Source organism: Lathyrus oleraceus, chromosome 5 (genome assembly GCF_024323335.1).
Source record: "Lathyrus oleraceus cultivar Zhongwan6 chromosome 5, CAAS_Psat_ZW6_1.0, whole genome shotgun sequence".
In the NCBI taxonomy this organism is placed as follows: Eukaryota; Viridiplantae; Streptophyta; class Magnoliopsida; order Fabales; family Fabaceae; genus Lathyrus; species Lathyrus oleraceus.
In genome coordinates, this window is record NC_066583.1 from 605,953,935 (window position 1) to 605,967,979 (window position 14,045).

General features: G+C 37.0%; 2 protein-coding genes across 2 annotated transcripts; both read right to left on the bottom strand.

Moving 5' to 3' along the window:
* Window positions 1-458: 458 nt before the first annotated feature.
* LOC127082361 (uncharacterized) lies at window positions 459-1,880 on the bottom strand. Its single transcript, XM_051022594.1, has 4 exons — window positions 1,656-1,880; window positions 1,263-1,553; window positions 1,085-1,186; window positions 459-917 (listed from the first exon to the last, which is right to left on the bottom strand). The coding sequence occupies exons 1-4, from the start codon at window positions 1,728-1,730 to the stop codon at window positions 459-461; spliced, it is 927 nt and encodes a 308-aa protein (XP_050878551.1). The 5' UTR covers window positions 1,731-1,880.
* LOC127082362 (uncharacterized) lies at window positions 1,748-3,905 on the bottom strand. The gene is made up of 2 exons (XM_051022595.1): window positions 2,303-3,905; window positions 1,748-1,782 (listed from the first exon to the last, which is right to left on the bottom strand). Exons 1-2 carry the CDS (start codon window positions 3,903-3,905, stop codon window positions 1,748-1,750), a joined length of 1,638 nt encoding a protein of 545 aa, XP_050878552.1.
* Between the last annotated feature and the right edge of the window lie 10,140 nt (window positions 3,906-14,045).

Here is a 14,045-nt window from a genome sequence, read left to right on the forward strand (position 1 = left end):
TTGATTCACGTCGCTGGAACGCGTGTGGCAACTTTTTGTGACGTGATAAACACGTCGCTAATTTGCCAAAGGCAAATCACGTCGCAACATTGTGAATTAACTTCCTTCTGCGCTTAAACTTTGCCACGTGATATTCATGACACAACTTTGCCACATGAATATCACGTCACAACATTTGAAAATGGATGGTATGTTGCCACATGAAAATCACGTGGCAAATTACCCACGTGATTTACACTTCACAACTTAAAAACAAAATTAAAATAAAAGATAAAATATATTGTTATTATTAAATTATATTATTAATAAAAGATAAAATAATTAATAAATAATAAAATATAGAATAATTAATAATTAAGTGAAATATTTTTAAATTAAAATTACACATATGAAAATGTATTATAAAAATAGCAAAGTAATTATTTATACAAAAATTAATATTTAAAACTAAATAAATATTACACATCAAATTCGTCGTCATCTTCATCGTCTTCAGTTGTTCTTTGATTTTGATTTCTACTCATGGACTGCATAAATTGTCTCATTTGCTCCTCCATATCGTGTTGTCTTTTTTTCATTTCCTCTAATTCGGCCTTTAACGCCGCCTCACGCTCCGCCGTCTCTCGTCTAGCCTCTGTTAGAGCCAGTTGCCTCACCGTTTCCATCATTTCAGGTGTCAATTGTGTTGGACGGGACGTTCCTTCCCCACTTGCAACTCTATCAAATAAAGTTCTATCTCCGGTTCTGTAGTTGCCAGCCAAAGGACCAACACCAAAAAAACACCCATTACGTCCCTTCCCTCCAGTGACTAAGCTCCAAATATACATATCCACGCGTGGATCAAGCGGATTAGAACCAACAGGTGTATATTGAGGATTTTCAACTAGAAATTGTGTGAGCAATCTTTGATACTCCTCCTACACATACAACAAATAAAATAATTAGATACAGTTGTGACATGAAAAGAATCCCACATATATTGTTGCCACATGAAATTCATGCCACAAACATTATTACCACGTGAAATTCACGCCACAAAATTGATAGAATTTTAACAAAAAAAAATAAAATAGAAACAACTTACTATAGTTCTTCTCGACCGATCATCAACCAAATCCCCCGATTTTTTTGTACGGGTCTTCACAAACAACTCATTAAGTCGGGGGGGTCTTCCTTGTGCCTTAGTCTGATTAATATAAATAAATTTAATTAAACACATAATAAATCAAAATATAATTTTAAACCGTAGTTATAATTTTTACCATCCGTTTTGCATGTTCTCCAATGCTTATACTTCCTGTAGCATTAAGGCAACCCCCCCTTTCGGATGCTCTCATGTCTTTTGCTTTTTGAGATTTAGCTTTAAAATTATCGGTAGCCCAATAGGCAAGAAGTTCGTCAAATACTTCCTTGCCTATCCAGTTGGGACGAATATTTCGTTCTTCCCAATCAAGTCTGACACGCCTAAGCATGTCAGAAAGTCGGACAGATGTTCTTCCCCGATAATTTTTTCTAATCATATATTCATCCATTACATTCCACGTACACTTTTCCTACAATGTTGTATGACATTCAAAAAAATTGTTAGATAAGTGTTAGATAATATATTACAATAAAATAACTAATTAAAATAACAACAATAAAATTTATTTTACCTTAAATTTATCAAACCATTCATCTTTCTCATCCTTGGAAAGTTCTTTGAATGACTTCCAAGCTTTTTTATACATTTGTTGAATCACATGTTTTACACACTGTGCAGCTGGCCTACTCGGAGAGAAACTAAACAACAATTTGAATAAGTGTTAATTATAAACATGGAAACATGGAAACATGTATACTAAATAAAATTTATAAATTAGATACTTACGATTTTCCACATGGCTCAATAAAATATCTGCCATCAATCATCTCATACTCTGTGGGATTTGCAGTTGGTTGCTCTAAAACATGGTCATCCTGCTGCTCCTGGTCATCCTGCTCCTCCTGCTCCTCAGGCACGGGTATATCTGTGGCACGTGGTGGGTGTGGGGTGCGAGATCCCCCATGATGCGTGGATGATGAGGGCATGTGTGTGGTAGGTGGGGTGTGGGACCTCGAAAGCGTGGATGATGATGGTGTGTTTGTGGGATGCTGGGACGACAGAGGTACCTGTGTGGGATCTGGAAAGATCCCAGACTGCATGAAGGGTGGGGGTACCTGTGAGGGATGAGGAAAACTAGATCCCCCAGTCTGATGGTATGATGAAGTCCCAGATGAGGAAAACTAGATCCCCCATATCCTTCAATTCTGCAAGCTTTACCATAATCTGTGAATTTTGGCAGTTCACTAACTCGGTTCCATACTTCACCAGGTGAGAAACGAGGGGGAGGCAAGTCTGTTACTCTTATGCCTTTTTTGAAGTCATTCTTATTTATTCGAAAGACATGATCTTTCGGTAGGAATCTGCGGTGACAGTCAAACCACGAACTTTTCCCCCCTTTTTCCAACGTGAACGCATGAGAGTGTTCCATGCAATGCGGGCATCCCATTTTTCCATGTGTCCCCCAACCGGACAACATGCCATATGCGGGAAAGTCGTTTATAGTCCACATCAAGGCTGCTCGCATAGTAAAGTTTTGTTTGCAAGATATATCATAAGTCCATTCTCCAATCCATAACCTCTTCAAATCATCAATTAAAGGTTGTAAATACACATCTATTCCAGCTTTTGGACTCTTTGGACCTGGAATGAGGCAAGTCAAAAACATGTATGGTTTTGTCATGCACATCTCAGGAGGGAGGTTGTAAGGGGTAACAATAACTGGCCAACAAGAATATCCACTTCCAGACGCTTGGACATATGGAGTAAAACCATCAGAGCATAGTCCAAGTCTGACATTTCTAGGTTCTGCTGCAAAATCAGGATGTATCATATCGAAGTGCTTCCATGCCGCACCATCAGATGGATGTCGCATTGTGCCCGAACTTGTTTGGTTTGTATGATGCCATGTCATTTGACTTGCACTATGCATTGAAGCAAACATTCTTTTTAACCTTGGTATGATCGGCAGATAAAACATGGACTTCACTGCCACATGTTTTTGCTTACGGTTAATGGCTTTACTGCGAACTTTGTATCTCGGACTCTTACAAAACTTACATTCCTCCAACGATCCATCATTAGTACCAAACTCATTATCGTAAAACAACATGCAACCATTAGTGCAACAGTCAATCTTTCTTACCTCTGAACCCAATTTCGACACCAACCTCTTTGCATCATAAAAACTTGTGGGAAGGTTGTCTTTCGTAGGAGTTGCGTCCAACATCATTTTTGCAAAGAATTCCAAACACTGGTCAGGAACATTCCAATTGGACTTGGCGGCCAATAATCTCACACACATCGATAATTTTGAGTCTGACGACCCTTCAAACAACGGCGTATTCATTTCTTGCAACAATTGATAAAATTTTTGAGCTTCCTCATTCGGCAACTCTTCCTGATCGAAGTCTTGAGGTTCATCATAGGTCACGTTAACCCCAAAAGCATCGCCAACCATGTCACTGATCAAACTAAATTCTTCCCGGTGTTCCATATGTGATCGACTGCTAGAAGCATGTGTAGTCGTAGTCCTTTGTACATTACTCGGCAACTGTTCTCCATTATATGTCCAAACCCAGTAATTTTTAATGAAACCCCTTCTCTTCAAATGACGTTCTACTTCCTCCGGGTCACTAATTATAGGTCTACATTCACATTTTAGACAAGGACATCTTACTCCTCCTTCGCTTAGACAACATTCTTGAGCGAAAGCCCATGTGATAAACCCTTTAACTCCTTCCTCAAAGTTCGGTTTAAGTCCACGTCTTCCTGGATACGTTCTATCGTACATCCAACTACGATAGTAATGAAAATATTCCATACTGCACATTTACAAAATCGTTACTATTTTAATTTCAAAAGTGATATTCCTCTATCGTCCAATTTAAAAATCGTTCTATCGTACATCCAACTAATTATTACGTACAATTTAAAAAAAATATATTATACTATTAATAAATATATAATATAACTATTATATACTTTATTGTTTAAACTAAACATATATTTATAAAACATATACCCTAATATGTGTTATTTAAAAAAAAAACATTTTAGACATATACCCTAATATATATGAAATTAATGTTTTGTTTTTTTATACATTATTTTAAACATAATATTAATAATACAACTTCTATTTATTTAGTTATCTAAATAATATATATACACACTTATCAATTTTTACTCAAAACACTAATCTATTATATTTTTTAAACTAACCATATTATCTAAATAATAATACAACTTCTATTTTTAGACATGATTCATATTACTTTTTCTAATAAACAAAATATTTCGTTTTTTTTTATAAATATTATTCTGTTTTAATATTTTGTTTAAAAAAAATTATATATTATATTTCTAAAAAATATAATGTGCACATATATAAAGGCATTAAATAGTTTCTAAACAAAGTAATATCAAAGTTTTAATATTTCCAAGCTTGACATGATTTTCTTTTGAAATTTATAATTTCTCTAGAAATAATTAAAAATGATTTTATAAATAGGGTATTAATAGAGAGGATAGTATTGGTATTAATAGTATATTATATAAAATCTATTTCTAAACTATAAAAATTTAATACATAAAATATTCTGTTTTTTTTGTATAATACATTAAATATATAATACATTAAATATTCTGTTTTTTTAAAACTATTATATATTATATTTCTAAACAAATTCTAAACAAATTCTGTTTTAATAATACATTAGGGTATATGTTTTATAAACAAATTCTAAACAAATTCTAAATATATAATACATTAAATTTCTAAACAAATTCTATTTTAATACATAATGTGCACAAAAACAAAATCCAGTCCAAATAAATTCGGTTTTAATACATAATAAGTACAACACATAATCCAGTCCAAACTCAATACATTTAACTAATCTGAAAATAATTAAAAAAAAATTAAATTTCACAATTTTGAATATACCTGGATGAAGACTTTGAATCTGTTTGCTCCAAATTCTTGAATGAATAATTCACTCTTAGCTATTTCTTAAAAAAAAAATACAATAATTAAAATAAAATTCATATATATTAAACAGAAATGGGTTTAAGTTGAAATAATAAAAGTATTTACCTTTAAATTTCCAATTTCACAATGGATCTGAAGCTTGAAGGAGAGAAATGGGTTGAAGGGGAAAATGGGTCTGCAGGTGGAAGGGAAGAGGAAACGAAGAAGAAGAAGAATGAAACGGTGAAGGGAAGAGGGAGAGAAGAGGGAAGGTAAAGGAAAGGTTCCCACGTGGTAAACACGTTGCTATTTGCGACGTGATTTACACGCCACAAACCATTCAACGGTCATCTGTACCCACATGCTTGTCACGTCGCTATTTGCGACGTGATTTACACGCCACAAACCATTAAACGGTCATCTGTACCCACATGTACCCACGTGATCAGCACGTCACTAGTTGCGACGTGAATTACATTTCACAAAACATTATTTGAATTTTAAATTTAAAATAGCGACGTGATCTGCATGTCACTACCAAATTTTAATTATTTTCATTTCCCCCCAACCTGAAAAGTTGTCATTCCATTTTTTTATTATATTTTACCTTTAGCCACGTGAAATTCACGTCGTAATTGGCATTTTTTGCCACGTGCATTTCACGTCACTAAATCACGTGGCTGCACAAAGTTATTCTTGTAGTGAACCAACCTGCCTATAATTCAGTATCTGCTGTCAAGGATGAATATCATAACATTCAGTTTGACATTCAGACAATAGGCTATGTGCTAGGTCTGTTATTCTCCTGAAAAACAGACTGAACTAAATACTGAGCTATAACAGAAAACCAACTATTCTATAGTTCAGTATCTGCTGTCAGGGATGAATGTCATAGCATCCAGTTTGACATTCAGTAAATCCTGTATTAGCTAATCCTGCAGCATACTACTCAAGCATGTCATGACATCAGTCAAGACATCAGAATACAGTTAGTGTTTTAACACAAAATGCAGTCAATCAAACATCTACAGTAACTTTTTATCCTATTTAGAAAAGTGAATAGAAAGATGATTCTAACTAAAATCTTGTTATTTTTCTTCCCTCTCTTTCGTAATCAAAAAAGAATTTTCTGATACGACGTTTGTCACACCAAATCTAAAAGAAACTTGTATATGTTCAATCAATTTCTAGTATCATCTAAAGCTTTTAATATATCGCCGTCTACAAACGAATCTTTCTCCATGGTGATCGGATATTTTTTGTAGAACATTTTCTACCTAATAATTAAATTTTATTAGAACATAAAGTCTCATCTTTATTATCTTTTCCTTATTTAAGGTTACAACATTTTTTTCCCGACAATGGTATAAGAGGGAGTACTATAGTAAAGTACATATTAAATCTAAAGTGTTTGATTTAAATAAAAGTAATTTTGACTGAGTAGATTCACTAAGAAATTACTGCGCATATATATGATTTCATGAATTAACTAAGCTAGTACATAAACTACATGATTATGATCCAGTCACTCTGGGGCTATTTTTATTAGGCATGTGAAAGCTACTATACATAAAAATGGGAAAGGTAGAGATTGGTTGTGATGCTATCAGAATGCATGCCAGTTAGAGACAAAAGTACAGAACAATGGTGCAGTCCTAGAAAAGGACAATAATGGCAGTGATAGATAGATAGATATAGAGGCTGGTGCTGAAGGAGCCTCTGCCTGCATCAAGACATTCAATATTTCACATCAACACAGGCGCGTGATCCAAGATAATGGCCCATTCATTGTTACTGATATTCTACTCTACTTGGCAGCATGTGTGCCTCTCACACTGATAGAGACAAATATTAGTGAGAAAAGATACATTGTCTCTATGCAATTTATGATCTTCATGCCACCGCCCAACTCACGCTCACCAATATCATTTTCAAACGTTAGGACTTACAACTTTCAATTGCACTTTGAGGTTTTTTTTTTGTGTGTCAATATATAAATATATACTTTGAGATAATTTATTTATTTTTGAGAGAGAGAGAGTTAACCATTCCATTCAAAATTTTAAAATTGTTTAACATTTTATTCACTTATAATTAATATTTATCTAATTCACATTCATATACTAAGTCCAATCGATGTGAAATAGTTGTTTTGTAACGAGTGAATTTTTATTTTAAATTGAATTCATACACTTACCTATAGAATTTTAAATTTAGAATTATCATTACTTAGAAATATATATTCAAATCCTCTCACTTTCAAAAACTTGACAACAAATGTGTTAAATGCACATCTACATCCCAACACCGATGTGTTTGTACCCTATAGTGGATGATGATGGATTGATTGCGCATGGTTTAAAGGACAATCAAATGTGTCCCACTTTGTACAATGACCATATGCTACCAAATAATCGTACTCATAAATAATTAAAACTGTCTTCACAACAATAACATGTTTAGTTTTTAGCTATATAGTTATATATACATAAAATCCACCACGGTTCAAAAAGTTATCCATCTTAAGATTGCAACTTGACCTTCTGTTAAACCCTACTACATTGATCCATAATAAATTCCATATCATTCGCCATTTTCAATACACTGTATATAGCTTCCTATGAAAGCAATGTCTGAGAAAATTGACCAGCTGATTAATTGAAATTTAAATTGTACTATAACATGGTCCAAAAAATGTTATTAACTTTTCCTGAAAAAAAAAAAGAACAGATGCTGAGAAATTAAAGTGTACCATCTGACAAAGTTAAATACAACCGAGTAAAGGTAGTAAAGTTGCTCTATATATGGACATTGTGCAGAAAGCACTGTTGCGTAAATTACACTGTAAAAGGAAAAGAAACCCTAGAGAAAGAAGAAACTTTTAAATCATTGAGACTAAAGTGAGAGGATATAAAGTAGTTTCTTTTTTTTTTTGATAAAAAATGAGATAAGAATAAGTTGCACTCAGTTTTACTAGTACAGTACTTCTATTAAAAAAAATCTTTAAATTTTTTTTATTATTATAAATAAAAATTAATTGTTTTAAAATATTTAAATGTTATTATCTTTAAAATATTATTTATTTAATTTTAAAATATTTAATGTAAACCTAAATTGATTCCACGTTAGTTTGATTCTTTTGTTATATTGTATTTTATTTCAGTTTCATTTAGATATAATTTAACTTGCATTTGAATTTACATTTACTTTGATTAGTATATAAGTAGAACATATATCTTTTCATAATAGAATTTTAATTTTCTTGTTAAAATCTATTAGAAACTTTTCTCTATCTCTCTCTCTCTTCCTCTTGTGCACCAACAATTGGTATCTAGAGTTCCGATTTTGATCCACGATAAACACCAAGGAAAACATGAGTGAACGGTGAGGCGTGCGTGATTGATTTCCTTTCTTGAATTCACGTTGAATTTACAATTGAAATCGTAACAGAATCACATTTTATGATTTTGCGAGATTGGGAAACACGAGTGTTTGGTGAGATCTGAGTGAATTCTTGCACAATATCGACTATGAACGGTGGAAACGGTAGCTTGAATACGAAGCTTCCAGTATTTGATGGAAAGAACTAGAATCGGTGGACGATTCAAATGCGTGTGTTGTTTGGCGCTCAAGATGTTCTTGATCTTGGTTATGCAGCGGTTGCAACGGATGCAACTGAGACACCAAGGAACACGTATAGAGAGTTGAGGAAGAAAAATTAGAAAGCTTTGTTCTACATCCATCAGTGTGTGGATGTGAATGTTTTTGAGAAGATCGTTGATTCGACGACGGTGAAGGTTGTATGGGACACACTAGTACCGTGCTACGATGGTGATGCATCAATGAAGAAGATGAAGCTTCAGTCTCTACGTAAGAAGTATGAAAATCTCAACGTGAAGAAAAATAAAAAGGTACCAAATTACATCTCTAGAGTGATTTTGATCATTGAGAAGGTATTAAGATCTCTTACTCCTCAATTTGATTACATTGTTGTAGCAATTGGACATTTTAAGAATCTGAGCACCATGAGAATTAAAGAGTTGTAGAGCAGTCTAGAGGCACAATAGTTGCGTCTGACTGAGAGAACTTCTGAAAGAGAGGTATATCATGCTTTGAAAGCGTCTTCTGGGAAGAAGAATCATAAGCAGCCTTGGTCAGAGGTCAAGAAGATACATGGTGGTTATCAGAAGTCAAAAACCTCCAACTTTGATGAGAAGAAACATCATAAGGGAAAGGGAAAGGAGAAGTTTGACAAGAAGAATGTTCAATGTTACTGTTGTAAGAAGTTTGGTCATTTTGTTGTTAACTCTTAGTCAAACACAGAAAGGAAATCAGAATAAGCAAACATAGCCAGAGGAGAATCTGATGATGAAAATGTGTTATTAATGGCTGTAATACCCCAAAATTTACCCTTCAGTTTTTCCAAAAAAAAAAAAAAAAAAAAAAAAAAGAAAAAAAAAGAAAAATAAATAAATAATTAAAATATAACAAATTTTGGGTCTCCCTCATTCCAAGCCCACAAGTCCACGAAAATCAGCTATAAATATAAGAGTTTCAGTAGGGTGTCAGACACTTGGAAATTCCCTGAGAAATAGACTTGGAGTTCACGTGGAGTTTCAAACCTAGGAACTACTCTGCAGCAACCTTCGGGCAGCCCTGAGGAGTTCATTCCGCCTCACGCAAACCCTAAACGTTGCTTCGCCAATCCGGCCTTGCCTTCCAATTTTAACAGGTCTCTCATCAGGTATGCCTCTGTTCCTATTACTCTATGCCTCGGGTTGAATACTGAATATATGAGGTAACCTCAGGCTTGGCCCACAGGGTTATATTTGTGTATGAATATGTGATTTATGCCTTGACTATTTAACAATTTCGTTTATGAGGTGAATGCCATAGGATCTGGAATCTTTAACATCGTGCAGGTACCAATGGAAAATCCAAATCCCGCAGGTGCTCGCTAGCCGCTTCGCTAGGCGAGCACGCAGCGAAGCTTCGTTAGGCTTTCGCTAGGCGAAGCAGTCGCGAATGTGACAGTATCTGCTTTATTTCGTTTTGTTCTAACCTGTTCTTTGTGTTGCCATGGCCTTGTTATCTTTTGATTTCAATCCTGTTTGCCTAACCCCTTTTGTTGAGTTTTTGTGAGGGCTCACATATTCTCGCAGGGATACCCTCCGGAGGTTTATTCTGATTTCCCGTACTGATTGGTTTTCTTTGATGGCCTCAGCTTGGGAGAATCTCAGGGTTGTTTATCCTTTAATTGCTGTAACTTCGGATCTTGATCCGTGTGGTATTTTACTTCTTCCCTTTTATTTCTACTATTTCTTAGCTGGAAGACCTCGATAGGAGGCAATGTTTGAGCCCCTTGGTGGCATTTTTTTTCTATTTCAAGATATATGTTTTGTGTGATGTGATTGTTTCCCCATAGGACGCGAGGCTTCGCATAGTCTCCCGTTTGCATGCCAATTTAGGTAGCACTGTTCCTCCGCCTAGGACTTCCTCTTTGCATGCGCGTTCCTACAACGCAAACAAAACCTAAAACCCAAAGCAACACGTTTACTCCTTCTACTACAGGCGAGTAAGTCTCCAAAGGTCGAGCATCCGGTAGATTGCGTAGTAACGTTGTTCACCCCGTAACATAATCCATAACCCCGTAGTTAGTCGAACTACGGTTTGCTCTGATTCTCATTCCAGATGAGATACGTAGGCATAAGACGCGATGTCTTAGCGAGCACAATTACCCCCAACCCATAGGTCAGCCGAGCTACGAAGACTCTGATTCTCATATTCAGATGAGATACGTATGCAGTGGATGCGGCATCCGCGCGAGTCATTTCTCTTAACCTTTTAGTAAACAGCACAAGATAAACTCACACCCTTTAGACAAGAACTACAAAAGTGGATCCCGTAGAGTACTACGGATGCGTAGGGGTGCTAATACCTTCCCTTCGCATAACCGACTCCCGAACCCAAGATTTGGTTGCGAGACCTTGTCTTTTTCTTTCCTATTTTCAGGTTTACTTCGAGCGTTTCCTTTCCCTCCTTTGGGATGAATAACGCACGGTGGCGACTCTTCTGTCATTTTCTTTCGCCGGTTGTTTTTTTTTTCGCACTGTATTTTTCAGGTTGCGACAGCTGGCGACTCTGCTGGGGAGTGTAGAAGTTGACCTCTTGCTGGTCCATCTTCCCTAAGCGAGTCCTTCCTAGCTTGTGTGTTTTCTTGTTTATTGAGTGTTCATTCTTTTGTGCAGTTACTTATTTGCCTAATTGCATTCATGTACATATGTTTGCTGTATCTGCTGCTGTTTGTTTGTTTGTTGGGATGGGATGTTCTACGAGAGATAAGCCCATTACCCAGGCTTGAGTGTACACACAGGTTTTAGAGTGGATGTTCATGAGGCTTGCGTGGTATGTTGCTGCGTTAAGTCGTTCGTGAAGAACCACACCCAGACGAGGTTTCTCTTGGATATACTATGTCCTACGGATGTTCCGTAACGACATAATATTCCCCTAGAAATTGTCGACTCTGGTGACCATTTCCCGAGAACTCAGTCGAGGCCTCTCCTCCGAGACGTGATTATGTTAGCTCTGGTGGGCACATTCTCGCTGATCAATCCGAGGACCCCGAGACTGGGAACTTGCTTTAGGATGTCCTGTTGAGGGGAGTCAGTGGAGGTCTTTTATTCCGTAATAATGCCAAACCTTCAATGGTAAACGTATTATTCGCGACTGAAGGGCTGAAGTTGACGAACTTCTGTTCTTAGAACCTACCAGTGAGGGGCGGGCTAAATTCAGGAAACCTTAACCGCCAACCAACCCGGTTTTCTGGAGCAGTGCTTTGATCTCGTATTATATTCCTCAGTGGTTTTCTCTTCAGACAGTGCAACCTGACAAATGCTCAAGCAGATACAGCAATCCTGATTGACACGCCGCTGCATTGCATTCACATCATCACATCATTTGCATTCATATCATTTAACACATGTTTATCCATTTCTAGGGGGTTTACATCTTCTTCTTGATTCCGGTCGGGGTTTTTCCTGGTTCTCTTAAGATGGATATTGGCAGAAAGAGACTCGTCGCCTACAAGTTTCCGGTGGTCTGTTTGGAGCCCATCCAACAACTGATGAAGTTAATGGATCCTGGTTCTCTAGAAGGATTCCGAGAGGATTACGGTTTAATTCTAAGTTTCGTCGCGGTTCTTTCCAAAGATCAACATGATGCTCTCTTCACACTACTGCAGTTCTATGACCATCCATTGAGGTGCTTCACATTCCCGGATTATGTTTTGGTCCCTACTTTGGAGGAGATTGCCAGTTTTCTCAGAATTCCCATCAAGTCACAGTTGCTATTCTACAGCTCGGAGTGTCTGCCCGATCTCAGCATGGTTGCTTCAACCACATATTTGAGGGAATCAGTTTTGAAGGCTAATATGTGTCAGAAGGGAGAAGTTAACGGTTTTCATCTGAGTTTCTTATTGGGAGAAGCAAAGAAGAAGCTTGAAGATGGTGACCAGAGGGGTTTCAATGCTGTGTTGGCTCTTTGTGTGTATGGGATTGTCTTGTTCCCTAATGTCGCCAAATTTATAGACGTAGATGCCATACGCCTCTTCGTGTTGGGAAATCCAGTGCCGACCTTGCTGGGAGATTTCTTTCATTCAGTGCACCACAAGAATAAGAATAGAAAAGGAGGATTGTTGAATTGTTGTGCGCCTTTGTTCTATAAGTGGTTCAGTTCTCACCTACCCAAGTCAGGAGCATTCATTGATGTCAAGGACTCGTTGAGTTGGTCAAAGAGATTGATGGGGTTGAGAGCTGAAGATATTTCTTGGTGGTCTGACCGGAGTTTGCTTCGGGCAGATATTATTCACAGTTGTGGGAACTTCCCGAATGTTCCGTTGGTAGGAAGAAAAGGAGGAATCAACTATAATCCTTCTCTTGCAGTTAGACAGTTTGGATATGCCTTAAGAACTCCACCTTTGGAAAAGGATGTGGAAGAATCTCTGTTTTTCCATTCTTCGCCTGATTTGACTGTATCCCGTAAGGCAGCTGAGGCCTGGCTCAAGGTGATCAAGAAAGGAAGAATTGTTCTTGGGAAAGGAGATTGTAGAGCTTACCCTCAGTATGGAGAATGGCTTCAAGGAAGAATCGAAGAGTTTGGTCTACCGTTTCCTATTGAAGAACCCTTGTATTCACCTACTCTCGAGCAGTCAGCAACGGTGAGCCGAGAGGAGTATGACAAGTTGAAGAACACCACAGAAGGACTTCAAATCGAGAACTCGGAGTTAAGGGAGAAATTGCAAGACTGTATGCATCGATTCCATGAGTCAGAATATCAGAAGGAGGAAACCGTCAAATTGCAAGAGGAAGCTGAAAGGAAATTTGCTGTGGAGGTGAATTTCTTCAGGAAGACAGACGAAGCCTTGAGATCATCCAGTTCTGAGTTGAGGCGAGTCAAGCAGCAGTTAATGGATGCTCGTGGTAAATTAGCTGGGTGGCAAGAGCGATGGGATGCATTTTCAACTTCTCGGAAGACAAAGGAGGAAGAGACGGTGGCTGAACTGACTGGTCAGATAGAGAAATTGAAGACTTTGCTGAAGGGGAAGAACCATGAGCTGCTGTGTACCCGATCAACTAATGGTTATATCACATATCAACTCAATGAGGCTCAAGGATATATCGAAGAACTCAAGACGCTGGCAAGTTTGAAGAAATCCAGACTTGAAGAGGTATTTGGAGAAGATGATGGGAATTACTACAAAGAACACATCAACGAACTGGATAGGAACATTCGCAAGAGGAATCTGCTTATCCGGCGTTTGACAGAATCTCCAGATCATCCTGACACGGTGGCGTTACTGGATGAAGTGAGGAACGGTCCTTATGGGTTGTATACAGGAGGCTGACTTCTGATTTGTTTGTTCCTCTCTTTACTTATTGCTTTGGTACTGTGTAGTGATGATCCACAGGCTTGTTGTGGAGATCCTCCTTTGAT

Coding starts and splice junctions, on each gene's coding strand:
- LOC127082361 (XM_051022594.1), bottom strand. CDS start 1,730: ATGTATAAAAAAGCTTGGAAGTCATTCAAAGAACTTTCCAAGGATGAG. Junction 1,554..1,655: donor AATGGTTTGATAAATTTAAG/GTAAAATAAATT, acceptor ACAACATTGTAG/GAAAAGTGTACGTGGAATGT. Junction 1,187..1,262: donor GAGAACATGCAAAACGGATG/GTAAAAATTATA, acceptor TATATTAATCAG/ACTAAGGCACAAGGAAGACC.
- LOC127082362 (XM_051022595.1), bottom strand. CDS start 3,905: ATGGAATATTTTCATTACTATCGTAGTTGGATGTACGATAGAACGTAT. Junction 1,783..2,302: donor GCCAAAATTCACAGATTATG/GTAAAGCTTGCA, acceptor ATTGTTGTTTAG/TTTCTCTCCGAGTAGGCCAG.